General features: G+C 42.8%; 1 protein-coding gene across 1 annotated transcript; it reads right to left on the bottom strand.

The window, feature by feature from the left end:
• Positions 1–481: 481 nt before the first annotated feature.
• On the bottom strand, positions 482–24841 carry fhip1b (FHF complex subunit HOOK interacting protein 1B). The gene is made up of 12 exons (XM_085765734.1): positions 24303–24841; positions 19101–19627; positions 15955–16359; positions 14966–15196; positions 11010–11255; positions 10602–10769; positions 9619–9698; positions 8976–9145; positions 6484–7881; positions 4501–4679; positions 3339–3501; positions 482–2236 (listed from the first exon to the last, which is right to left on the bottom strand). The coding sequence occupies exons 2-12, from the start codon at positions 19227–19229 to the stop codon at positions 1935–1937; spliced, it is 3471 nt and encodes a 1156-aa protein (XP_085621860.1). The 5' UTR covers positions 19230–19627; positions 24303–24841; the 3' UTR covers positions 482–1934.

The raw sequence follows: 24841 nt of genomic DNA, 5'->3' as shown, positions 1-24841 counted from the left end.
GCAGGATGGCAGTTGAGAGAGAATGGCTAGTATGTGCAAAAAGCTGGGTCATCGATGGAGCTCACACTGCACTCATACCGGTGACGCTTCACTTTACAGCTTCTTTTCATCATTTTCTAGATATTTTGCTGGAAAACAGCTGGAAAACTTTTCTTTTTTTCAAAAAAAAAAGTGTAAAATAAAGCATCACCATCTTATAAAAAAATATCAACCAACACACAACAAACCCAAACCACACAAGGTCACTCAACAATCAAAGAAGATACTTTTTTTATGTCTTGGCAAAAGCTTTTTTTTAACACTGTGACTGCATTCTCATTCAACCTCGGTCAAAATTAAAAAAAATAATAAATTAATCGCCGATCACAACACTGGCACTGACTTTCGCTGCATCCTCACATACACATTTAATACTTGGTACCTACTGATAATAATGAAGAGATAGTAGCCATTACACTAATAGAAATGGGTGTTTTAAAAAAAAAAAGAAGAAATAGCAGCATGTTAAGTTCGAAGATGAACGGTTTGGATGTTCAGTTTGGCCTGTCCCACCCAGAAGACACTACGTTGTTTTGTTGTTTTGTTTTGAAGCTAACAAAACCCATGTAAAAACTGAAATACAAATCTCTTCTTACAAGCTTCATCTCAGCTCACACACTCACACGAAGATCAGTTTAAAGAAAAGTCAGTAAATGCCTCACAAGGACTTTTTTTTCTCTTCAGCTGTCAGTTCAAAGTAAAATGGAAATCATGACAACGCTCCCTTAGAAAAAGAAAAAGAAAGAAAAAACAATTCCTTCCCTTCTCACCTTTTTTTCCCCTCACAGACTCTCAGGTCTTTTGAAAAAGACTAAAATGACAAACTAAAAGTCATGAATTGTAAAGCAGCGCTGCCTTTTCAATCCCGCAGCCTCTTTTTTTTTTTTTTTCACTTTAATGGCAACAGGCGAATGACTGGCTTCACTGACACCGGCCTGAAGAGCTGACGTTGCCTTTTAGAAAGGAGTCGTTTCTTTTTACAACATACTCACTCACACACACACACAGACACACAACCACTGACACACCTGCTCCCATGTGTTGCTGATATGTCTAGAAAGTGGTGCAAATGCAAAAAACGAAACAACAAAAACAATACTTAAAAAAAAAAAAAGGAAATGGCATTAATTTCCCAAAGATTTCCAGTACATTTGCGGAGGTCGTGCTGATTCACAGGAGACAAAGTGGCACTCTCACCTCACCTCTTCCAGTTATCTGTCGGTCGTTGATGACTTTTCTTTGTGGAGCCTTTTGAAGAAACTAAATGGCCTGTTGAGGTGCTTGAATGTTACTGGGAGTCGGTTTTCTGAGAGGTTTTTTTTTCTTTTTTCCCCTCTACTGGACAAAGATGAGGTTGTCAAACAGAAATCTGATTGGATCATTTTCTATCTCGTTTTCCTGCCAAACATTTTTTTGGTGTTTATCGTTTTGTTGAGGATAAAACTTTCTCGTACTCCTTCTCTGTGACGCCGGAACGCACCCTCCCAACGTAAAAGAGTAACAACTAGCACCGATGTGTGCACCTATTTCTTAAATCTGTGGCTTTACTGTGTCACATTATACCATGACATGGTACATGTATATACAAGCTCCCAAATCTCAAGCATCTGATGAGATTCTGTGTATAGAATGTAAATATAATACATGATATGCACAATATCATATAAGTTTTACAGATGAGGGAAATTCTTCCAGTCCTATAGGTATCCTATAATGATTTTTGATTTAAAAAAAAAAAATGCCACTGTTTTCCTCTCGACCCACTTCAGTGAGTCTCAGTGCTCCAGTCTGTCTTCTGGCGATGGAAGAATCCTACACGACTCTTTTTTTACAGCCTAAACAAAAAACAAATGGAGGCTAAAGAGCTAGATCTGAGGAGTCTGGTGTGTTACCGTCTATTCCTCCGCCTCCTGGCTCTGAGGGAAGGGCAGACTGACGGCGTGCTCTTGAGCCAGGGCGGCCAGCTCCTTGAGGAACTCGCAGAAGATGACGGCACAGTAGACGGCGTTCTTCACCCGCAGCGCCTCGGCTTGTTTCTCCAGCCCTCCGCCTGCGCTGCCCCGGAACAGAGCGCTGTGCAGTGATTGGCCGCCGTCCCGTACGTGTGCGAGGGCCAGCTGAGCGGCGTGACGAGCCCGGGTGGGACTGTTGGTGTGACGGAGGATCAGGTCTCCCAGAGATGGCTTACGACTCTTCACTGGAGGAACAAAACATCGGGTTTAGGAGTTATTTCAGTTATTTCAGTTATTTTCTTGGTCTCAGAGTAAACCTTTAAAAATAACAGAGGAATTTCACCATCAACAACAAAATAAGGAAATTGATTTCACAAAAGTATTGACTGTACAAATTCCTTAAAGTTTCTGTGTTGAAAATATAACTGTGCTTGCAGACGGCTTTTCTGTTTTATTACTTGTACTTATTTTTGTTACATATTTTGGTATCAGCCTGACCTCTGAAATTATGCACATTTACAGTAAATCCAAATGAATACAAAGCACTTTTGACTTTCTGCATTTAAAATCTTCCATTTAAAAAAGATAATTCTCCAAAATAAAAAAAGTTGCAGTTCTTCAACTCAGAGACACTGAACCAAAGTAACAGAAGCACAAACATGGTAGAAGATCTAAGTTTGTGTCCATCTTCTGGGGTTATAAAAAGCAAAGAAAAGCCCCTCAGCGGGACAGTTTGTGCGAGAACACTTAAAAGGCAGAACCACATAGTCTGATCCAGTTCTGCACCAGCAGCTGTTGCAGTGATATGAGGATCCTGAAATGCTCTGCACAGATAGAATCGCTCAGACTCAGAGCTTTCAAATCATGTATAATTTAGTCTAAAACACCTGGAGCAAAGTCAGCTCAGTCAAAGCGTCCCATGGTGGATTTTAAAAGGTATTTGTCATCAATTGTTCTGCTTTTAGTTCTCTTTAAAGTTAAATTGTGTGTGAAGCACTTTGAAACTACTCCTACATCTGGGTTGTGTAAAGATGTAAAAAATAAATGTGCCTTCATTAGTTGAAGGGAAAGATTTCAGACTAATTAGCAGAGTTGACTTTTTTGCAGCGTAAATACAAACACTGACTTACGAACTCACAGTTTCAGATTTGGCTAATTAACTGAATCCCTATTGAAAATGTTAAGAGGTTTGTTTTTCGTTTTGTTCAGACACTTGAGGAAAACTGATCTGAGCCGTGACCCGTCCTCATCTTCATCAGCAGCAGACGACGCCGCCCACACATCCACATACAACCATGTAAGAGAGAGAGAGAGAGGGAGAGTGCGACTCCTCCGGGTTCAACTCACCCAGTGAATCGGAGCGTCGCAGGGTGGGAACAGCTGCAGGCGAGTCGCTCCAGTCCACTTTGCCCCGGGCCACCAGGTACTGCTGGGCTTTCTTCAGCATGGCAGGGAAGTCCTCATGGGAGGCTGCAAACGCCTCGATGCGGTTCTTCACAGAACCTAGAACCTGGGGAGAAGCAGAGAGACGTTTTTAAAAGGGGAACTATGCAAGTCCACTCGTTTTTCCGCTGTTTCGGTTACGCTCCTCTTGCCCATGTGCATCTGTTTACAACGAAGCCGGCGAAAAATCAATAAATGGAGCGGTGGATAATGTTACATAACATATACGATGTTACGGCGCGTGTGTTTGTGTAGTCTTAACTGTCATAAACAAAAGATTACGGCGCATCGCGGTGTGCAGAGACGAGAGCTGGGACACCGGGGCGGCGGCCAGGTACTGTACTGATGTTGCAAGGTTGGTTTTCAACCGTGAGACGCCAGGTGAAGACAGAGAGCCTCCGTTGTCACTCATAACAAGTCACAAGTCTCGTAGTTAACAATCACAATTACTCTGGAGCTTTTTAATAAAGGTAAAAATGTAGCATAGCCATGGGAGAAATCCTGCTTAGTTCCTCTTTGATTTTGTAAACTACTTCAAATATATTTTCTGACCTGACAGATTCTGGCATAAAGAGCGAAGACTGACAGAAGGTGCAGTATTCATTCCACTCCACGGCGTGTTGTAAGGAGGGATCGTGAGAGAAAAGGCCACGAGGGCGTTTCAATTGAAAGCATTTACCTCTGTGAATGAGTCACCCATGTCAAAGCTGAGGTGCTTAATGTTTTACTTTGCACTCCAGCATTAGGTATCCATTCACAGTATCTTCGAATATGGGCAGAAAAAGAATATGGAGGGAAAAAAAAAAAACTCTATATGCAAATTGCGCTGTGGGCCTGATGGTTTTTGGAACAGCATCGAGCACAGAAGTGAGGTGGGCTGGAAATGGACAAAGCATTAAAAGCAGGAAACTGAACACTGTCATCACGAGAGCAAATACAGGCACCGTGCTCTATACAAGAGTTGTACCTGGTTGTGAAATGATGTTCAAAAAGGGAAGAAGACCCAGACAAGAGGGAGGGCATATCAGGCTTCATCACACACCAGGTGTTACAGGCTGTACTGTACCTGGATCAGTGACTTGACACTTGGCTGGAAGACCATGTTGGTGTTGAGCAGGAAGGAGCGTAGGAGGGGCTGAGGATAGCAGGCCAACTGAGCCACGATGCCCGTGAGCAGGATGTTGACGTACAGGGAGTTCTGGAGCATGTTCTCCAGCTTGGCAAACAGAACCACCATGAACGGACCTGCGTAAAATAAAAAAAAGAAAGAAAGGGAGATGAATACATCAGTGGATGGAAAGATACAGCACGCTGCTTTGAGCTGAGGTGCACGTGGGAAAAAAAGTCGGGGTGAAATCAGAGGCGTCTTTGACAGATTTTCTTTAATAACCGCGGTGGCGTGGAGGCTGACAAACTGTGAATAATACACAGAGAGGTGTTTTAACGGCTCGTAGAGGTTACAGCAGGACAGTTTGATCAGCCGCCATTCTTCCACACTGCTGCCACGCTGAGTGACATAAAAAGAAAAAATTATCCACCCCCTATGAACAGTGGAATTAATGGGAAACTGTACCTGCAGAGACAGTTATTACAAAGGAGAAGAATGGTTTCGCCTTGAGTTGAATATTGCTGCAAGAAAAATGTCTGCATTAAGTCAGCGCTCCTCGCTGCTTCAGTGATTTGACATGATGAAACTTTATAAATGGAAAAGACCATTTTGAACTGATGCTTAAAGTAATTTCACAAATGGAAACTGGAGAGAAAAAAAAAGGTTTCTGAATCAGGTTTGCATGCTGTCAGACTCGGGATTAGTCACGAATAAATGATGTGTTATGTCAGCGGTGGGGAGAGATCGGCCCTTATGTCTGATGATCAGTGCTGTGGATTATATATAATCCTATTACGGTGCTGACAAAAAAAAAGTTTACAGTATTTCAGTACAATAACAAATGTGCTTCATAAACAGAAAACACAGATTTTTCCACAGCAACGGTGTGGGTGTGAGAATGAAATGATACAAACAGGAAAACCAGATGAATCGCTTCTCAAACAGATCTGGAGATTTAACAGGTCGTCACCTGCTGACATGACAAGATTTCCCTACCCCTTAGTTTTTGACTCCACTCATTTGTCTGTTTTCTTTCTTTGTTTCAGCTATTACACTATTATTATTAAGTAATACATGTATGCTCAAATTATTATTTCCTATTTATCGTGTTGATGTTCTTGTCATTGCCGTCATTACCATCCCATTGTAAGATACTGTTTGCAGGAAAACTCATGGATAGGGGAAGGTGCGTATGGGGCAGACAAATGTACATATATTACAGCTGCTATTGTTTATTTTGATCTACTGCTATATATTTATCTTTTTTTAAAATTTTTTAGTTATTATTATTTGTCATTTTTTGAATCATTAAATTGCCTACCATTTCAGATATATACCTATATAGGAATACTGTGATAGAGGAGAGTGTAGGTGCTTTTGTAATGATGAAGATTCTTTCTTTCTTTCTTTCTTTCTTTCTTTCTTTCTTTCTTTCTTTCTTTCTTTCTTTCTTTCTTTCTTTCTTTTCTTTTCTTTTTATTTATTCTCTTTATCCTGTTTGAACATGATGATTTGTACAAAATTAAGAGTAACATGATTAACCTGTTTTTTTTTCTTCTTCTTCAAATTAAAAGTTTAATAACAAAAAACAAAAATCTTCCTAGGTGAGGATTAAAGTCTAGTGTTTGTGTGGGAGAAGATTTCAGTGTCTGGAGCATTTTTGATTCAGTTTTAAAAAAAGAGATTTATTCTAGCCACTATCACATTCTAATAATTACCGGTATGAATGAATTATCCTTCAAAATGCAGAGAGTACCAGGCAAAGAGAGAGAGAGACATGAGCACTCACACACCTAAGAAAATTGGTAAAACACCACAGATCATGATGACCTCCATCTGAACAAGCTGGCACTAACAGCAACACTACTGCCAGTGAAATACAAGTGTAGTTTGGCAAATGAAAAGTCTAGACATGAATTAACCAGTGGGAGTCTCTCTCACCTGTGTATGGCTGAGAGGCGGGCTGGTTCAGCGGTCTGGCGGGACTACAGACGCCCACCACCAACCCCTCTGCTGCTTTAGTGTCTCCTGTCAGCTTGGCCTCCAGCTGCGGCTGCTGCTCCTCCTCCTGCCGCTCGGCGCTCAGCGACTCTCTGGACGTCTCCTCCAGCTGACAGGCCGCTCTGGTCCGCTCCTTCACGCGGTCCTCCAGCTCCCTCAGCTCCTGCGTGAAGGCCTCGATGCTGATGCCCTGACCGTTGGAGTCTCCGGAGAGCTGGGGGTCTCCCGGCGCCTGCTCAAGCAGCTCCTCGATCAGACTCTCCACGGACTGCTGCTGCTGCGCCGGGCCGGCTTCTGGAAGCTCTGAGGATGCCGTGTGCGGGTTTGAGGTGTCGCTGGTCAGCAGTTTGGTGTCAGACATCGGCTGAGGGATGGAGCTCTGGTTCGTGCAGAGAGATTTTGCATCACTGATGTCGCTGTTGCTAAAAATGGACTGTGGCAGCGCGGTGCAGCTTTGGGAGGGGCGCGTGACGAGCGATCCGTTCTGATTTGCGTTTTCATCCAAATACTGCTGCTCCCCCAAGTCTCTCTTGACTTTCTTTACCTCCATCCCCCTGTCCCGACTGTCCGAGCAGCCGTCCCCCTGTCCCATTGTCCCGTTGTACATGGCCTGGTAGCTAACAGTGATGGCGGAGGTGGGAATGTGCGGCGCTGTGGACAAGGCAGCGTGGGGCGTCGACAGAGGGGCGGCCGAGGACGAGGAGGACGGGACCAGAGGGGGTACGGGTTTGGGCAGCAGCTCCTCTCTCTGCAGGCTGCGTTTCTTGGAGCGCGGCGTGAGGCTGATGCAGCTGTTCTTGCCGATCGTGATGTCCCACTCGCCGCTGTCCCGCTCCGAGCTGCTCCACTCGGACCGCGCGGCAGCGACGATGGCCGCCCGCTGCTGGCTGGGAGGAGTGTTAGTGCCTCCTCCTCCTCCTCCCTGCTGCAAGGAGAAGTGCTCGGGGAACATAGTCATGGAGGGGTTGGAGGTAGGGGGAGGCGGGGGAGGCGGGGCCGTGTTCGGGGAGGGGTTTTCGCCGTCGTAGGGCGCCGACCAGTCGCGGCAGGCCCAGGAGCAGAGCTCGACGCCCCGCCGAGCGTCCTTGAGGTACTCCAGGTAGCCCGAGTCCCACTCCAGACACTCTGCGTGCGTCTGCTGCTGGTGCATCGGGCTGTCGGGGGACATGGGGTGAGGGCTGGCGGGGCCCGACTGCAGAGGCTCCATGCTGGTGGGGGTGGGGGGGCCGCCTCCTCCTGATCCCCCTCCGCCGCTCTGCTGGCGGATGAAGAAGGCTAAGCGGGAGGGAGTGCTGGGTCTGGGCGGGGCCGGAGACTCTGTGCTGGGACTGTTCAGCACTGCAGGAACAGAAAACAGATTTCAAAAAAGGCTTTAACTTTCATACACTCAACTCAAACTTTATTTATAGAGCACTTTAAAAACCATTATTAAACCATTATTAAAATACCATAAGATACACATAAAGTACAATAGAATACAAACTATAAGTAAACAAATACAATACAAGTAAAAGAGTCAACTCAACCGAATGCCAGGGAGAAAATGTGCGTTTAGGGAGGATTTAAAAGACTCTATTGACCGCGCCGACCGGATGTGGATGTGGATGTGTAGTGTAGCCTTTGCTGTGAAACAAAGGCTGTTAACTTCTCCTTAGTAAGTTAACACCATGTTACATTCACTGACTTAACAAGGCAAAAAAACTGACCTTTTATTAAAGTTTGAAAGAAGTTAAAGGGCCAGCACGCGCAAAATGTCTTTTAGGTAGCTTTAATATAACAGGTGGCGAGGTGCAAACGTTATGACAGTCTTCTTCAGTGTACCTTCCTTTGACTTTTATTAAAGTTTGCCTTCATAATTATGAGCAGAAATGTTTCTACCTTTCTACAGAGCGCAGTGACAGTGGAATGACAGTAATAAAACTACCAATTCATTAAATTCTTGAAATATCTCAAGTGGGCGCAGAAATTCACATAACATAATAATGACACCAAATGCGCTGTAAAAAACAAAATAACACATTGTTGTTTAACAGGCAGCCGCCTCATCTACATGAGCTGCAAGATGATAACGCAGCTCATTTACATCAGATCATTCACTGTCCTCAGCTACACAATTACACATACAGTGTGTATACAGAAACAGCGTCTGATATAGTAGCACAAAACACAAAACACTGTCAATGTAAAGCTCAAACACAGCTGCTGGCTTCCTCTCAACACCCCAAGGGTGACTGTAGTGTACTGTAAAACAACAGCAATAGCAACCTTTAATTGCACTTCCTGACAAGTTAACCAAAAGATGAACAAAGTTAATTACTTTAAAAAACATATTTCCACACAGTGAATTAAAAAAAATAAAAGCTCATCTTATGAGTGTTGGACCAGCTGAAACTGTTAACTTCATGTTTACAATCATTGGGTTCGCTGCTCACCTTTGCCCCAGAATGCATTGTCCTCGTCGCGGTCAGCAGAGGGCGCTGCGCTCAGCCTGCAGCACTCAGGGATCAGAGACAGGAACTTGTCTGCTGACTTTCCATATATGTCCGTCTCCCTGATGGCACGACGCTGACTCAGCATTACATGGGTACAGGGCAGTAGATACCTGGGAGCAAACACACACATAAACCGCTTAATTTACAATTACACCGTCAGTCTCAACTGAGGCTGTAAAACCTAAACATAGTGATGCTTGTGTGATCAATCATTTGCAATGCCATATTTCCAATGATATGTATTTGATGACAGGCCACACAGACACACTGCAGTTACAAACCATGGTGTTAAGACTGTAAATTATCCTGATGGTGAAATATTGCAAAAATAAAATACTGAAATATTAAGAAACTCAAAGTGACACTCAGCTGGATGAGCTGTTTTTGTCCTGAATACAAACTCACAAAGGCAAAGTCGTCTATGGATGTTCACTAAATTCCTTTAAAAATGTCTTTCACAGATTTTTCAATTTAAATAAACCAGATTGTAAAACTAAAAAACAGATGACCCATCCTGTGTTGTACCAATTAAATAAAATGAAAATTGAAAATACATGAGTGGGAAATAGATTCTCAGTTTTACCTGAGAATGAGCTGCAGCATGATGTCTTCACAGTGCAGGGAGAGCAGAGTCCTGAAGAGGCTCAACGACACCATGCAGAGCTGCAACGCAAACATTGTTATTCACATACAGTGTGTATGATTAAAAGCCAACTGAGAATCAGTTCTGGAGATGAAGACACATGTCGTCTAATCACATCAGTGTTTTTTTTATTTTTTATATCTAAACTACATACAAACGATGAATTACCTTAACTTATATCTCATGATATTTCTTGGTTTCAGTGTAGTCGTGTTCGTCACGAAGCATTTTCATCTCTGTCAAACTGCTGTTAATCCAAAAGCTAGTTCACAAGTTTGTGGTGCGTTCAGAACATTTTAACACATAAGCAAAATGTTGGATTTCTGACAGACCAATTGTTCTCAGTAAAACACATTTCTAAAAATGTGACACATTCTCAAGTTGTCAAAAAACAACATTCGAGGACATGTGAGGCCCCTGTGTTTTCAGCAAAATAATGGCCAATACTACAAAAAAAAGGCCTGAAGCTTTGTTTCTATTGTTGTCTATTGTTGTGCTTTGAAAGAAGGATGATCATTTGTGAAAAGCAGTGACTGTCGGGAGATTTTTTAAACTCCCCCTTCTCTAAGATAGAAACAAGCAACATGACACGATGAAGTTCCTGTTTCTGTTAAACATCTCGGTGGTGTCCTAGAGACCAGAATGTGTTTATTTTGAGGGGGATCAGAGTGTATGAAAGTGAAGATTATGTAAACACGTTTCAGACATATTTGCTTTACCAGCCACAAACTGTGCAACTGTCAATAGATGCAGCACGTTTGATGACATTTACTCTGCGTGTTTGTTCTGGAAAAACAAATCAGGCTGTTTTTTTGCTGCAGTCGTTCTCAATCAATTCCTGCTCGCGGCCCACTCACCGCCCACACCACTGGGTTCATGTGAGGAGACATAGACACACACTATGCATGTTAGTGTACACCAACCCTTGAATTGCTGCTGATGCGCGTGAGCAGCGTGTCCAGGATGGTGTCGTTGTCGTGGCGATGCAGCAGGATGAAGCGCAGGAAGGTTTTGAGGAGGGAAGTCTCTGTCACACTACGCAGGAACAGGTCCAGGTAGGCGGTGCTGGCGATCATCTCATCCACCGATGACTACAACACACAAACACACACACACACAGAAATATGTATCAAAGCCAAGGGCAGCTGTCGTATGAATAATATCAAGTCTATGATTAAATCGAGGCAGTGAGACAACTCCCTCAAACTAACTCATCATGTGGATGTGAGGTCATCTGGGACAGAATTTGTTGATCCACCTCGTTCTGTTTTTGTTAAGAGGGTCATACAGAGGTTTGTGCTTCTCCGGACCGCTCCCTCCCTCCCTCCTACCTTGTGCAGAGCGGGGCCCATGACGGGTACGAGGAAGCCGTTGTGGAGGTAGTCCAGGAGCTGGGAGCGGACCAGCGGGTGGGCCACTTGCACCACGGCGTTGCAGAACTCCAGCGAGTTCATGAACAACACGAGTGAGGACACGCTCATCCAGTCCTCCCTCCGCAGGGCGTGCCAGTCGTCTCCTCGGACCTCGATCTTCCTCGGCAGGGACGAGTAGAGAGCGCTGAGGCCCGTCGCCAACACCTGAGGAGAGACAGAGGAAAATGTTTATTAAAATTCTTGATGTTTTTTAAGCTGGGAAAAAAACAACTAAATAACAAACAGATCTGAAATTGTCACATGATGAATCAATTTAGTAGATAGACAGAAAATGAGCCAGCATCAATTGAAATAATAGACTAAGTTAATTTTTTCTTTATTTTCTTTGTTTATTTGATCATAAAAATGAGCATCAGAATGAAACATGCTGTAGTTCCATGGCAAATAACAATGTTCCATATACAAAGACAAATAGGAAAGACATGACACATTATACATGTCGAGTGAGAAGTAAACAGTGAAGTGATCTGGTCTGATTTTGTTTGACCTGTGTCTTGACAGTGGGATATGTAGGACACACTCCCTTTTTTCAAGTGGCGAGCTGATCCAATATTTACTTCCCTGTGGTCGCTGCACAGTTTGAGCCAGTGTGCTGCAGCTATAACACTACATCACAGTCCCCTCTAGTGGTGGCCCCGCTGCCTGGGCCACCGTCACTCCTCTGTTTAATGAACTCATCCAGTAGAGGGACTGTTGGTCTAACAATGCTGTCCTGGCCTTGAAGAGGTTATGACTGAATTCATCATTATCACTGTTTGTTTTGTGTGGTTTTCTGGCACAACTCGTTAGATATCGAAGGTGACAGCAACTTCCAGCTCTTTACTTCTGTTAAAGGAACTTTCTGTCAAATATTTCTTTTCTTTATATAAGACTGTATTTGTTTGTTTCTTTACATTTTTGTTTGCCCAATCAACTGCAACTGGTTCCAACAATAGCAGTAAAAATTGAATGGGAAACGTGTCCAAACTTTTGACTGGTACCGTCTATAAAACCCAGACCAGTCCTGCTGCCCTCTCTGAAAACATGCAAATAAGGGCTGCAGCTATCCATAATTTTTGTAATCGATTATTCTATCTATTATTTTATTGATTAATAGAATCATTTGCAAATGAACAATCAATAATTGTGATGTACTGATATGCTTACTAAATATAATACCTGTGTAATATTTGTGCATCTTTAACTCCAATCTCTACTCTTATTAACCACCTGACATTTTGATATCTACAGTATTTTGGTGCCACCAATGGTGTGTGTGTGAGAGAGTGAATAAGTGTGCGTGTGAGAAGGGGGGGTGTGCCTGTATAAAAAGAGAGTGTATGTTCTTGTGTGTGTGTGTTACTCCAACAAAAAAGACTACCGTAATTAACCGAACGCAGCAGCGTTTTATATCGTTTTCTTGAGCTAATGTCAAGGATGTCCTACGTTATTTTCTGTCTTTTCTCAGATCGCTCCACCGAACTCTGACGTCGGCGTGTGTCAGTAATAAAAGTCCACGTGAAACACAAGTGGTGTATGCTGTATATTGCGAGTGTAATTAATTGAACGAAGCTACGGTTCAGGAAAAAATGCCTTGATCATTTTTTGTAATTGAATTATTCAAATTACTCCAGTAACCGCTTCAGCTCTAAAATGATTTTTTTTAAACATTTAAAACATTAGTAATTGCAGGGTGGGAGAAATGAGAGCATGATTGGGATGATCTCTGCTTACATGACCACACAGTCAGAGAGGTTGTTGCAGCCGTCTTAGGATTTTATCACTACATGGAAAAATTGCCAAACAGGCTGATGAGAATCTGCGAGAATGTGTACTTGGTCCTTGACGCCACCTCCACTGGTCCTTCCAGACAGTAAGTGGGTCAGACTGAAGCTGCTGGAAGTAGGACGAGCAGAAAATAGCCGAGCTGGCTCTTTAGCACTACAGTGAACATGCCGAGGAGGAAGAGTCCTGACCACTGCATTAAACCACAGTTACGTCACGCAACGCTGTCCACTCGCATAATGTAGCGTCTGTCCTTAGTGACCAGATTCAGGCAGTTATCACCGGTCAAGATCAATGAAGTCCAGCGAGTAGGTAGGTGCAACCCTATTTAGTAAATAAAGAGCGTTTAAAAGTTATAAGTAAACATGGATCTTTATTTACATCTAGTGGCAGCTGCAGGGAACTACACCAACACAGACAAACAGCTCTCTGCTCCGAGTATCCAAATGCCCCCGTGCTTTTTTGGCACAGCCGACGCCTACATCTGCAAATATCCATGACTGAGTTGAGCGAGCGATGAAGTGACACCATTGATCAGTCGACCCAGTGATGAACTGTTCCCACAGCTCTTTCACCGATGATGTGGAGCAAACAGTTTGTCACTGGGGGCGTTTGCAGCTGATTCATAACAGTTACAGCCCCTGTATTTCCTCATATGAAGACCTTTACCTCAACTGCATGAGACAACATTAACTCCCTCCGTTTGATATGCATTAGTGTTCATGCTGGTATATTAGTACAAAGTCTCATGCATGTTTGTCCTGTTATAAGTATTGACTTGTACATTAATACAAACCCAACACTTCCTGTATCTGTTTCAAATTAGAGGAAATCTGATGTTTCAGTAGAGAAATGCTTTTTTTTCCTTTTTTTTTTTAAACAGGGCTTTTATTGTTGTGCTGACATGATGCAATAAACATATTATCTCATTTTCAGTTGCTGGTATTTCTGATTTTCAGACAGGCCCACTGATGTGGCGGGCAGGGCGGCCCACCAAGACGTCTTCCATTGTTCCTGATGGTCAGTCTGACAAAAGGCACATTCTGCTGTGTAAACAGCTGTAAAACCAGAAGTTGACTTTTGGTGGTTGATTTTTCTGCAGACAGCATGTTGTGCTATTACATTTTGATGTAATTTTCCATCAAATATTGGTTTACAGTTTTCTTTTGTGTCAGAGCTCGGTACTGATGGAGGGATTATATTCTGGTCTGTTAATGAGGAAAGGACCAAGGTGTAGACCAAGCTATACACTGGGTTTATTATACCGAGCCTGGTTCAGTCTACAAACATTGTGAAAATATGAAACAAAAAAGATTTCAGCTTAAAGAAAAAGCCCTCCACATGAAACTGAAGTTCAGCTTTTAATTAATGTTTAAATGATCACGGATAAAGATTTGAGACTGGGGGTCTATATGAAATAGAAGATTTTTAAATGTGTTTGTCTTTAACATTATAAATGTTGTCGTGATGTCGGCTGAGGTGGTTATTTCTTGGCGGTTATGTTTACAGGAAGCCCCTTAAGTTGAGACGGGGCTGATAGGATGTAGATAGGGATGAACGGTCTGTCAGAGTGCATAGTCATCTCCTTCCTCTTCCATAATCACACACCATCACTGATGCATCAGAGTGAGACAGCACACACGCACACACACACACGCTTTCTTAAAAGCAGTGTTGAAAAGGAGCCAGGGTCCACATTATGAGCTGTCCTCGAATATCACATCAGTTAAGACTTGGTAGTTTTCATGTGTATATCAAACTAATGGCCGTTTTCAGTGACAGCCAAATTTGACGATAAATAATAGATTTCAGTTGGATAATACATGCTAAGTATTGCATAGGAAGAGGAATAAGTGAATTACGAGTCAAGTCGGGTAACGAAAAGTGTGGAATAAAACCATCACAGCATCAAAGAAAAGAACAAGGTTGGATATTTCCAACTTTTGACAGAAGCTCAGGATGATTTACCTGCTGTAACCGTACAGTGAGCGATGATGAGTGATGTTAATAAACCTCCAAACCCAAGTGATCTGACCTTTTTTTGCTTTTCGTTGGAGTTGTGAGTTATTAACAACAGCAGCATCACTCACCGGGCAGAAGTAGGAGTTCTCTGCGATGTAGCGGGCCACGGCCTCGTGGCTGGCCGAGGCCGCCATGACCAGCAGCAGGGCGTCTCGCGCCTGCTGTCCGATGGCTCCGTCCCGGTGGATGAACGGCACGAGGAGGGAGAAGATGAGGAGGTTGGTGGAGCCCTGCTGGGCCGGCGCTGCCCGGAACAACATCTCTAGGACCACCGGCTGCCGGGCCATGGTCACACACACCTGTTGGGGAAGTAAAGAGTCCCAGTATGAAACTAAGCGAAGCAGCGTTCAGTTATTATGCTCCTCATCTGTGGAACAATCTCCCTGCACACCTGAGGTCTGCACAATCTGTCAATTTGTTTAAATCAGGATTGAACATGTTATTATTTGCTACAGCTTTTACCTGAATTCAATATATAATTTTAATAATTTTAATCTTTCTAAATGCTATTATTGCCTTTGTCTTATTTCTTTCTTTTTCTTTTAAAGGGGAACTATGCAAGTCTTTGCTAACCCTCCTCCCAGCAATGTGCCTGGACCGTTGGATAACGTTATACGATGTTACGACATGTATATTTGTGTAGTCTTATCTGTCAACAAGAGATTACGGGTTACGGGCTGCGTTTGTGTCATGGTGCTGCAGAGACGAGATCCAAGAGATGTGAAAGGCAGAGAGCCTCCATTCTCCCTCTAACAAGTCATTTAACCATCACAATTACTCCGAAGCTGTTTAATTAAGGTAAAAATGTAGCATAGTTAAGGTAAAAAAAAATCCCGCATAGTTCCACTTTAAATGTTTTTCTCAGTTTTTGATTTTAATGTATTTCTATGCCTCTGTAAAGCACTTTCAATTGGCTGGTGTATGAATTGTGCTATACAAATGCATTGCCTTGCCTATTAAAAACTGTACTGTGGTGTAGTGTGAATGACAGATTAAAGAGTGCAAGCCTTTATAGACACACAAACAGGAGAGGTGTATGAATTTGAGGTGAGTGTACCTGGTTGAGCAGCAGCACCAGGCTGTTCTCCAGAGCTGAAGGACAACCCAGTTCTGGGTCAGCGCAGGCTCCCAGCAGCCTCAGCAGCGGGTGGAGAACGGCCGTGTGCTGCAGCAGGGGCTGCTGGGATTGGCCGATGAGCATCTCGAACAGCTTGAGCAGCGCCCCCTGGCTGTCCGGGTCCAGGCCGCGGCGGAGGTGCCACTGGACCAGGCGCTCCAGGATATTCTCGGTGACCACCATCTCCAGGATGGGGCCCATGGGCGGCACGGGGGCGCCGCCGTCCGAGCTGTCGGTGGGCCTCTCCTCCGCCAGCAGACACAACATCTGGTCTGTGTGGTTCCTCACTGCTGTTAGGTCATCGCTGGAGGACGAGGGCTCGTGCTGCTCCAACACCCAAGAGACCTGAGTAGAAGAGCAGTGATTCAGTGTAATATTTAACTCTTTAACTCCTGTCCTTTGATCAGGGCTTAAAAACTAACAGACGAGCGGCCTGGAACAGTCGTTTCTTTGTATTTCAACTGAGTTTAAACAGGCTTTAAGCCTTTATGATGTCATCAATCTGGTCTTTCAAGGGCGTTGTTTCATTTGTCCTATAGGTCTCCTTCACAGCAGACACCTCTCAGTAGGAAAATCACAGGTGTTAATAATAAAATTAATGACGGCTGAATGACATTCAGCTTCCTTAGTCAAGGTCCTGGTGTTGTCTGTAGCTCGCTGCCACAGCGGCTGTGCTCAGAAATCAATACAGGGAGTGGTGGGTGAGTGAGCGAGGGAACAAGGAAATGATTTGGGGCAGAGCCAACATGGAAACAACACAGACACTTAAAGAGCTCCAGTAGCATCATGAGGAGGAACACGTGTACTTGTCCTGCCATTACAAGTCAAAATGTTTTACATGAAAAAGGCTGGTTGTCAGATCTGAAAATATTCACCCCCTTTTTGTTTGCTGTATTTTCTTATCATATAAAATACATTATATACTTGAACTCAAGATTTTTACAAAATACTTTCATGTAATTTGCTAAACTCTGAGGTGGACTGACAGATACAACACATGCAGTGCAAGGTCATTACTGCAATTTAAGATAGAAAGTAACAGAGTTGTGTAACAGTGGTGTGAAAAAGAAGGAACAAACTGACATGCCACAGTGTTATAATGAGGTTAACAAGTCAGCCTGATTACAGAGCCACAATGAATCTGCAGATCTCTGAACAGACGTACGCGTTTGTGCTTCAGCAGCTTGTGTGTGACATTAGGAGCGTTTGGGTGTATGTGGGCCTGATGCATACTTGTTTGTGCTCACACGCTTTCCCACAAAACAAACATTATCTTTTCTCAAACGCATTTACATTTACAAGACATGCACCTCAACACCTCTACCCTTTTTCTTAACAAGAATAAAAACATGCTCCTGTTGTTCTCCACATAAGAAAGGCATGCTACATACAGCACCAGGAATCCTGCACCTACATATAGGAGCAGGTTATCATCCTGATGTGACTAAACTTCCTCTTGAACAGGTTTTAACTACGTAGACTTGAAACAATTCAAAGTTTCCATACGTCAAGACACTCTGGTATTCAACAGTCTGGCAGTGGCTATGCTCTGCAACCTATAAACATTCAGTCGACCAACTAACTACTCTCATCAGCACTGACACAGCCAGCTGAATGTGTGCACTTTCACACTTGGTGTCTGCACAGATAATCATTCACTAAGCCCTGTTCAGACGTGGCATTAATATGCAGCTCAGGTGATCCGATCACAAGCGGACGGCTCAGACTACGTCAGCTCACACCTGGCATCACAATCCCTCCTCCATGTGCGTCTCTCTCGTGAGTGACCACCTGTGATCACATCTTGTTTCCCTTCTGCGTGCACATAAACACGAGACATGAGTTTCCATTTGCAGACCAGATTCAGTGTTGTTTTTAGCCAGTCTGACTCTGACAGACTTTTAATGGTAGTTAAGAGTGGGAGTGGGCCAAGGTGGAGCTGATGGAATCAATGCTCAGTGCTCAGCTGTGCAATAAAATACAGTTTAAGCCATTTGAAATAGTAAAAACAAAAAAACAAAAACAATTGAGAATCAATATGAGGCCGTCTCTGTTGATATTTTGGCTGACCGCCACTCGTAAATCAATGTCCGGGAAACACTGTGAGAAGTGTAAAAATATTTTCGGTTCAATGTGAAACAGTGGCAGGACAAATTAGACCGCGACAGAAGGCATCAGTCTGAGTAAGTGGTCCTTCAGCGTAGACAGGACCACCTCCAAATGTGCTCAGAGTAATCACATCTCAAATATGTTGTCAACCTGCCCCTGGTGCGTTCACACCTGTACTCTCGTGGGTCAACAGGGTGCATGTTAAAGCCAGGTCTGAACAGGATCTAATAGAGCTTTAAACTTCTCACTGATCCCTCCACTTCATGATTAACAAAAAGTGATCATCTAATTTTTATTTTTGCGCTCATCAACATACAAGACAAAGAGAACAAACAATGCAAATATCTTCTCATCTAAAGTAAATATCTTTGACAGCGTAGGCGTGTGAACATATTTAATGCTGAAATCACCTACAGTAAAAGTTGATTCATTTGAAAAATAATAAAATTGATTATCAGTTTGATAATAAAGGGGAAAAAAGCTTTGAAAATGTGAGGATTTCTGGCAATCTCTTGGTCTGGAGTTATACAGTAATGTTATAGGATTTCAGTGTCTATTCACAAAGGATATCTACTATATTAGTATCCTCAGAGTGTGACAGAGCTGACTATATAATGTAGCTGGGTGTTTATGTGACTGAGTTCTGAAAGGAAAAAGTGCAATTTTGACTCAAACTGCTGCATTTGGGCACAAAGGATTTGAAAGTATCTGAATTGGCTTCATGTGATTCATGATATGATAATCCACAGCACTTCTTTCACTTCACTCATTTTCTACTGCAGTGAGCACTTTAAGATAAATGTTTAGGATGATATTATTCAACTTGCGGGTTGTTTAAAAAACCTTTCTGGTGGCCTCATCACTTTATGTTAAGAAAAGGTATAGTAGATATGACTCGACTCAAACAACAAAATGTTATTCAGCCAAACTAATATCCAGCTTGTAAATTGAAATGGTCACGCATGTATCGAGCTCACCTGTCTCCAGTGGTTCTCAAACACCATGAGGCAGGTTTCCGGGTCAGCGGTGCAGGGGCTGGAGGGGGCAGTGCTCCGGCCCGACCGACTCCCGGGGCCCCGAGGGTTCAACCTGCTCAGCCAGCTCATACTGGACCCAGTGGGAGGCAGGTGGTCAAAAGTCACAAGGAGTCCAAAATGTGGGGTAGAGGGAGCTCCAGTAAAAAAAAAAAAGGTCAGAGTAAAAACAGAAAGAAAAAGAGAAGGAGGGACGAGGGAAAGAAAATTAAAGGATGATGTGGGAAGGAGAATGAGACGGGGAGAGGAGAGGAGAGAGGGAGGGGGGGGTGGAGGGGAGGGGAAGTGTATCCAAACAGACAGGAGGAGGTGAAGGAGGTCGGCTGAATGGGCTGTCACTGCCAGTCAGTGTACATCTAGGGAAAGCCCAGTTGCTGCTTCAGAGACTGTGTGACCCTGTCCTCCCTGTAGACCCTGTCATCCAGTCTGAAGCCAACACCACTCCATAGCCAGTCGGGACGGGCGCTGTGCTGGGTAAACAAACAAAACACACACATCAACATGTGAACTTCAAAATAACTGTGTTTTTTGTTGTCTACATCGCTGCCGTTCCTTTTTGCCTGGGCTCTGACAATGTAATGAGCAGCCACTATAACCAGGGTGGTTACTGTGTATGTCAAGTCTGCTCCATGTAGAGGGAATGGACTGTGACTCAGCAAGACACTGAGCCCTAATTGATCCCAGTGGCTGGACCAGAGAAACTGAAGTTAATTAAAGTGGCCATTATCATCATCACATGACGTTTTAATACTAAACCAGAATCAGAATCTCGAGTACCGGTATGCAACTTTACAAACATCATTATAAATTGTGAAAGTGTGTTTTAGTTTTGAAGTTTGGTTAAAAATTCAAAATAAAAATAACCAGTTGGAAACATCCAGAGTAGTCCAGTGCAATAAATATCTTTTGAAAAAATGTAATCACATTGACAAAACTGAAATCCATTATTTCCAGTGAGCATGCCGCCTCATACACTGTACAGCCGGTCCGGATACATTAAAGTGATAGTTGCTTATTATGCTGTTTATACCGTCTTGGCCTCATACTTCACTAAAAACACCCATTCATTTGTGCAGAAGAGTTTTCCATGTACAAACATAAGTCATCCTCTACAGTATGTTGTTTCCAAGGAAACCATTCAGTCCACCTACAGCCAGTCCACCTCCTGCTTAGCATGGAAGTCAATGTCTATTAGGGATGCACTGTTGTTGCTTTATTCATGACATTAATGACAGATTCATCATTAAAGGCTTATCATAAAAAACATGAAATGTGTGAAGTGTCATCATGGTTAACAGACATGTTACCCCATGTTAATCATGTCAACTGCTTGAGCTGTCCCACCACAAGAAAATCCAATATTTGAATGAGAATTTGAACATAAGTCTATTTTTACTGAACTGGCCTAGAAATAAGCAAAGTTGGGGCAAGAATTAGGAGACTTAATGTGCAGGAAACTTTAAGCAAACAAACACTAACATCAAATAAAAGCACAAAATTGGCTGATCTCCCCATTCAACACATAGTTTTCATTTGAGAATATGTGCAAATCTACTCTAGTCATAGCAAAGTTGTATGTAAAGTTTGTTCTCTGTAGGTTTTGCATTGCAGTAAAGTTGAGATAAAAGAAGGAGCAGCCAAAGTAAGGTAAACTGATATGGAAGTGCGGGCGTGTGTCATTCTTTTTATCTGAGACAACTTAAGCATGAAACATTTCCACAGAGAAGAGATGCAAATTCAACGTGCATGTCTATAACTGTTGAAGAGACACCTGTACAGACCCAACCAATCATGATGATGCACCGATCCTCTACCTTTAACTTCTCATAATTAAAGTCCCTCCGTCCTTATTTTACTGCTCTCATAATTCATTTAACAAAGAGACTCGCTTAACCTGTTAATAATACACAATTTAAAAAGTGGGATAAGAAAATTTTCTTATCAGACAAACACTCTCAAAACGTTCAGTTTTTCCACCACACACAGTAGCTAAAGACACGACAATCACATCCTCACAGCTACAGAAATATCTGACACACAAGTCGTGTATTTACTGAGTTATTGTTGGGATAATTCAAAAAACAACTGAACAGATGGATCAACAGCGAAGAGGTGGATTATTCTGCAGGAGTTTTTCTCTTTTTTTTATGACTTTTTCTGCTGTGACTCTGGGTTTGTTGTCGTCCTCTATGAAAAAGAGGGCTATAAACTCTTCAGAACCACATTTTCAAGCCTATTTCATACTTGAAAAACATTGATTTTCAGTGGTGTATTTGTAAGAGAAACCACATTACCACATTATCACTGTTATTTTTCCTGCAGGAGAAAACGTGTTTCAGTGAAATGAGTTTAAACTTTAAAGTTAATGTCAAAAAGCACAGCTTAAAATGGAGCTCGACATCTATCTCTCTGTGAAACTGTTGACTTTCATCTCCTGGCTGTTTTAATAAAAGATCAGTCACAGGTCTCCCTCTGGTGAGTCCAGCCAGGTTCAAAAGGTTTGTCAGGTCAGTGTCTAGGTGTTAAAATGGACGTGTAGCCTAGATAAGTAAATGTCAGAGTAGTTTACAAACGTATTTGTTATCTTTTGTGACGCGTCAAATTATACACAACTTCCCTAAATCAATAAGACAACAACATGCTTTTGTTCTTTCAATTTCTCACACAGCGGCTGTATCAGTATCACAAATAGCACAAGTCAAATCTAACTTCCACATTTATGGTGATTTACAAGTGGCCGGGTTGGGCCAAAGTTAATGATTATCATTAGTTATTCTGGAAAAATTCTGTCTTTTTTCTTTGAAACATGAAATAAATCTATAGCAAGACATGAAAGCAGAGAGAAACTGGATCCACAGAGTCAAGACTGAGACATCTACAGCAAAATGACCCTGTAAATAAGCTCGCTGAAAACACAGCCTGCTGTTATGATTCACCAGAAATGAAATTACCTTAAAACGCACGTCAGCCGCTCTGCCTCAGCATTTCCAGCTCATGTGAGCCGCCACGCCACATTTCAACATTCAAAATGTGTTTTATTTTCAGGTCACACACTCACACTGAATCATAAAAAACACCCATAAAATGAGTTCAAAGTTCAGCAACAGATTCCACTAAAGGGAGGCTGCCTGCGAGTTTGTCAAAGATTACTGATCAAACACACCATAACACAGCTCGTCTTGACTGCTATAATCTCAGAGCGCAAAGTCTACAGGCCGAGATCCACTCTCTCAGATGTTCAGAGGCAGACTGGAAGACTGGAAGGTGGAGAAAAGCTCCTTTCCAAAGTTTTCTGTGATTCCCCTAGTTCAACGTTCACAACTGACAACCACACCTGCTTTGTAGCAGCAATTGTCCATGTGTGTTGTGAAGAAGAGCTTTGGGTCACATTCCTCACATTTACACATCTGTCATTATGTGTTTTCAATGCTGAACCACACTGACTGTTCACATCTGTGTTTGCAGGGACAGAGGCAGTGAGCTTTCAGAGCAGAGACATGATGTAGGACCAGTGGGACTGAAATCTGTTCGGCTCCACCAGACGCGAGCTGAAACAGACACCTGCGTCGTATCTTTTCAAAATCGCTGCGGTAAAGCAGGTCTTATACACACCGTACTCATCTAGTGTACCAACAAATACTTCCTCTCTGTAACCACTATTCCTCACCATGACAGCCAGCCTCTCAACCCACCTTCAGAAAGGTAGTTGTTGCTTTACAACTGCTTTTAAGTGGCAAAAACAGGATATAACAAACAGATGAACAGGACACAGTGCTCTGCTTGTGGGTTATCTGTGAGTTTCAGGTCTAATCTCAAAACTTTCTTCTTGTTTATATTTAGACTCAACTTGCAAAATGGATCGATGTTTACATTTGTCTTAGGAGTGGCTGTGCAAGAACTGTGCCTACATTTATTACAGTACGGGACTGCAACCAATGATCATTTTCAATTTATCAACAGCACATTTTCCCAATCAGTCGATTAAAAATCAAACTGGTAATAAACGGCTTATTTGTCTGAACAACACAACAAAAGCCAAATATCTCATAACTGAGAGAAAGAAACCAGCAAATAATCACAATCGACAAGCAGGAACAAGTACATCTTTAAGAGTTTCGTTTGTTAAAAAATATATGCTCAAGCTTGGTAACAGTGCTGTCTAAGGCTAATATAGCTGAAGCCAGTAGTAAATGGACATTGAATTAAGACATTTAAACTACAAAATGATCAGAAATGAGTGTGACCACCAGGCACTTGTTGATTTTTTAAACTTTAAAGTTTTGGATGTTCTGTGCTACAAATACCAGAATTAGGTGGATGCTCAAGCGGTTCTTATAATGCGTTGATTTTTATACATCCATAATAAAATGATCCATTTCAGTACTGTGTACATCTAATTGCAATGAATGCAACTTCAGTCGTTTGCAACTAATCCTAGATAACTCATCTAATCTATTTTTGGTGTACTCAGATAACAGATTAGAGTTAGATTTAGAGAACAGAGATAAGAAAAGTAACAACAAATATACACACTACATCAATATGTTATGAGATAAAATAACGTTACTAAAATTAGAAGAAACAGAAGAAACTGTGCATAATGTATAAACGGTGCAATGTAATGGTGAGTGCTTTTGAGCATTTCAAGGAGTTAACAGCAAACTTTCAATGCACCTCAGGAAAAAAAAAAGACACTTCATTCATTTAGTAAAACCACCGATCACACCGACAGTATGATGCCAGATCGGGCATCAATCTCTGCAGTGTTTTGGGTCAAATGTCCCGTTAGCCCTCCTGTACCTATAGTTAGCTCCTTTAAGAGCAACCATCAAATAGCACGACCTTGCCTTTAAATTGGTCCGGTTATAGTTAGTTAGTTCACGTTATCCCATTAGCATTTGGGCTGTGTGCATCTGATCTGGCATCATCAGCCCTAGCCCTGCACCAGATCCTTATATTATTATTAGCCCGGCGGGGTGAAGCGGCTTAAGGTTGGCTGCCACCGAAAAACAACAATCAATGCATCTCAATACAGCAGCGAGATGATGTAGCAGGCTAGTTGATAGTTAGCTTAAAACGCGTCAACCACATATTATTTACTGTACAGATGCCATTTAAAAGCAATGTCAATCTGAAGTCACTTACTTTAGTTGTTTGTATTTGTCTCAACAGTTGTTGTTTTGAGGAGCTGTCCCGCTAGCTGTATGCGTTGCTATAGTCAGTGCGTTAGCGCTGCCGCTCGGTTGCTAACGACTTAGCCGCTAAGCTAAAGAATTCCACAATGTCAGAGCAGAGAGCGGAGGAGCAGTAACCCGGGGCAACAACGACCCGGGAGGTCGAGTTCAGTGAGGCGGAGGGAGGCTAACGAATGAACCACTCCTGCGCCGCTCGGGCTGCTGCCGTGCATCCTGTTAGCGACAGATAAACATCCCATTAGATAGATGATTTCTCAAACACTCTTCTCTCTCTCCCGCAGCAGCCATCTTACTTTAACTCCTCCTCCTACACGGCTGCTGCTCTGACTCACACCTCCACACCACACACACCACACACACCGCCGCTGCTGCTGCTGCTGCTCCACTCTGCTCTATGAAGGGTTTAAAGTGCCAAAAAATTAAACTGCAGCAGCGTAAACACCGTCACCTAGTTTATACCAACACTGCTGAGTGTACACTGTGTACTAA

The sequence above is a fragment of the Trachurus japonicus genome, chromosome 21 (genome assembly GCF_045865225.1).
Source record: "Trachurus japonicus isolate A0001 chromosome 21, Traja_1.0".
Taxonomy (NCBI): domain Eukaryota; kingdom Metazoa; phylum Chordata; class Actinopteri; order Carangiformes; family Carangidae; genus Trachurus; species Trachurus japonicus.
This window is presented reverse-complemented; position numbering and strand designations above follow the sequence as displayed.

Coding starts and splice junctions, on each gene's coding strand:
- fhip1b (XM_085765734.1), bottom strand. CDS start 19,229: ATGAGCTGGCTGAGCAGGTTGAACCCTCGGGGCCCCGGGAGTCGGTCG. Junction 11,256..14,965: donor AGAACTCCTACTTCTGCCCG/GTGAGTGATGCT, acceptor GTCTCTCCTCAG/GTGTTGGCGACGGGCCTCAG. Junction 3,502..4,500: donor GTGTCAAGTCACTGATCCAG/GTACAGTACAGC, acceptor GCTTCTCCCCAG/GTTCTAGGTTCTGTGAAGAA.